At 48.2% G+C, this 3,181-nt stretch overlaps 1 protein-coding gene across 1 annotated transcript; it reads right to left on the minus strand.

The window, feature by feature from the left end:
* Window positions 1–391: 391 nt before the first annotated feature.
* On the minus strand, window positions 392–1,731 carry LOC123397502. Its single transcript, XM_045092031.1, has one exon. The coding sequence runs from the start codon at window positions 1,627–1,629 to the stop codon at window positions 667–669; it is 963 nt and encodes a 320-aa protein (XP_044947966.1). The 5' UTR covers window positions 1,630–1,731; the 3' UTR covers window positions 392–666.
* Between the last annotated feature and the right edge of the window lie 1,450 nt (window positions 1,732–3,181).

Below are 3,181 nucleotides of genomic sequence, written 5' to 3' on the forward strand. Positions count from 1 at the left end.
AGGAATGAATGATGGGAATGAACAGTCATCTTATTGATTTAAGATTACGGATATATATACCGAATACAAAGTCGGTAAGTACAGGCAGTTACAGTTAATGGTTGCAACATATGGCAACCGACAATACAGGAATTAATCCTTAATTAACTTAATTAATTAAGTTCTAACATAAATGACACAGTGATCCCAGCAAACCAGCAGACAGATAAGCAAGACGAAGCTAGCAAGTAACACCAGACATCGACACGATGGATTGGGCTCGGGGGTTGCTGAGAAGGAACAGCGACGAAGGAAAGCGCCGGCGACGACTGCCGGGCCTAAAAGAAGTCATTTCCGGCAAGCTTTAAGGTACAATCATCAAGAACACAAAAGACGTTGCAAGTCCACTCTCCATCCACAAGCCAGCCAATGAATCCATTGTACTCCGACGATCAGGAACAACAATCCAGCCTAAATAAACAAACAAATCTCCAACAAATTTAAAGTGACCAAACACGAACTTCACCCGCATTTACGGGTCAGTTCACTCGGTGAAACCAAATCCACCAAAGTGAAAGAACTATACAATCTACAACACATACATCTTGACCGTTGTATGTATATAAATACGACCATGCATCTTGACCGTTCCTTCCTTTCATACGGTATACGGCTCCAGTTTTACTACTACCTCTCTACCTCCATGGGTTTTGTGCCGCTGACCACGTGCCCGTAGCCACGCTTCGCGGCCTCCATGTCATCATCCTCGTCGTCATCGTCCTCGTGATCGTCGTCGTCCCCGATGCTGAACCGGCCGCCGGCGCGTCCCCCCTTGACCAGCGGCAAGTACTGCGGCTCTTCGGGATACAGCCTGCTGACCTGCAGGTAGAACGCGACGACGAACACCAGGGTGCCCGTCAGGTACCAGCTGAACTGCAGGTTGACCAGCGACTTGGCGCGGTGGAGCGCCTCGTCGGTGCGGCACCGGACCACGTCGTGGCCGTCCTCGCGGTTGAGGAAGCACCCCTTGGGGATGAGCCCCGGCGTCCAGAGCATGACGCCCATGACGATGAACCACACGCCCTGGAACACGAGGCTCGCCGACCTGACCAGGCTCACCACGAAGCTCCGCGGGTACGGGATGCCCAGCACCGTGGTGACCAGCGTGACGGCGATGACGGCCTGCAGCAGCCAGTGGAACTGCCCCTCCACGCCCATGTGGTCCGCGGAGTGGAGGTGGAAGATGAGCAGCTGCTGCGCGAACGCCGCGGCGGCGGCCAGCTGCGACACGGCGTCCCGCATCGGCGCCCGGACCCTGTCCATGTGGATGGTGACCGCGGCGAACGCGAGCAGGGCGAGCGAGATGGACGCGTGCTCGAAGTTGTGGAGGTGGTCGGACGGGATGGTCCCGTCGTCGTCGAACGGCTGGTGCTTCGCGGGGCCGATCACGAGCTCCATCAGGATGGACATCGACGTGCCGACGATGACGAGGATGAGCTCGAGGTGGCGGACGCCGCGCGCGGGGAACCAGACCGGCGCGGCGTAGGAGCCGGGCCGCAGCGAGAACAGCCGGATGTGGTTGAACAGCTGCCACAGGCCTATGAGGAGGAAGCCGGCGCCCGGCGCGACGTGGCCGACGAGGGTGCCCATGGCTACCGCGGTCGGGAGAGCGCGAGGACGGACAATCGCGGGGTACGGAGTGAGGGGAGGAGGGAAATGCTGGTGGTGATCGGCTGCGTTTGGAGTTTGAAATTGAATGGCTGATGGGAACCGTGGTGGGGTTTAAGAAGGTTGGATGGTCGAGACTCTGGAGAGTTCCGGCGGCTTGGAAGGTTTGAAAAGCTTCCGTATTTTACAATGGAATTGAACAACCTCGATCGGCAGCACTTCAGCAGTGATGTGTTCAAAGCTCAGGGATAGGAGCGTCCCTTTCTCATTCTGTTTTGCTTACTTGGTTGGGCATCCAAGATCAGGGTTTATTTTTCTTTTATTTGCGTGCAGTGTGATACGGCCAATTATTTATCCTCTAAAAGATGATTCAGTACATAAGTTAAGACAAGATAATGACGAGAATGAGATCCTCTGATGTTAGTAGTTCAACTATTGTTGATAATCAAGTCGTTGTCCCTGTAGTTTGACTATACTACACATTTCTTGTTAAGGTTGGCGGGGTTTTCTTTTTGTCATAGTGGCAGAGCAAGGTGTGTATTGTGATGTCCTCTGTTGTAATATCAATTTATCTAGACGTGCCTGCATTACAGGTTTTTGTCAAGAGCAGTTACTTTTCAAAGAAAAACATCTTTTTGTTTTGCTTCTTCGACTATTATTGTTTGCTTGCACAATGTCACGTAAGCCCAGGAATTCTAACAATTGCTTAAAAAATTGCACATACAATTAAGGGGTTGTTTGAAATGGGTGTAAAACTGGTTGTGGCGACCGATATTTAGCTCAAACTTGAACTGATTATCTATTCTCTAAAAGATGGTTGAGTACATAAGTAAAGACCAAATAGTTATGAGAATGAGATCATCTCATCTTACTAGTTCCACTGTTGTTGATAATCAAGTCATTGTCTCCAAAATTTGATTATATCACACATTTCTTACTAAGGTTGGTGGTTCTTTCTTTTTGTGGTAGCGGCATGGTTGTTCTAGCAAGTTGTTTATTTTGATGTCCTCTGTTTGTAATATCAATTTAATTGTATGTGTGTGTGTTACTAGATGTTTTTGACAAGGGCAATCTATTAATTACTTTCCAAAGAAAAAGACGAGATGGTGCCCACACAAGGGACATTTGGTAGTATATTTGTACCCATATAATTCAGTTGACGGTTGATATTGAAACTCGTGTATCTTTTTCCTAATCATTCATCAAAGAGATTTATTAGTATTATTCGATGGGGTCGTAAGGATTTTAGAAGCCGACAAAAAACCATGCTAGGTGAATTTGACAATGTTAGCACAATTTGTTTTCTGAAATAGAACATATTTTTCCGTTTGCTTCTTTGAATTCTATTTGTTTGTTTGCGTGATGTTGTACAAGCCTAAGCCCAAGAGAATGTCTAGATAAAAGACACTTGGTAGGGTACTTGCATACGAATAATTTGGTTGACATTGGAACTCATGTCCTCTTTTCTTCAAATCCCCCACGGTAACTACTTTCCGCTTCTGTGTTAGTCAATCTATAGGCAAAAAGAATGTTT

This window comes from Hordeum vulgare, chromosome 5H (assembly GCF_904849725.1).
Source record: "Hordeum vulgare subsp. vulgare chromosome 5H, MorexV3_pseudomolecules_assembly, whole genome shotgun sequence".
Classification (NCBI taxonomy): domain Eukaryota; kingdom Viridiplantae; phylum Streptophyta; class Magnoliopsida; order Poales; family Poaceae; genus Hordeum; species Hordeum vulgare.

Excerpts from the sequence above, each read along its gene's own strand:
- LOC123397502 (XM_045092031.1), bottom strand. The coding sequence starts at position 1,629 with ATGGGCACCCTCGTCGGCCACGTCGCGCCGGGCGCCGGCTTCCTCCTC.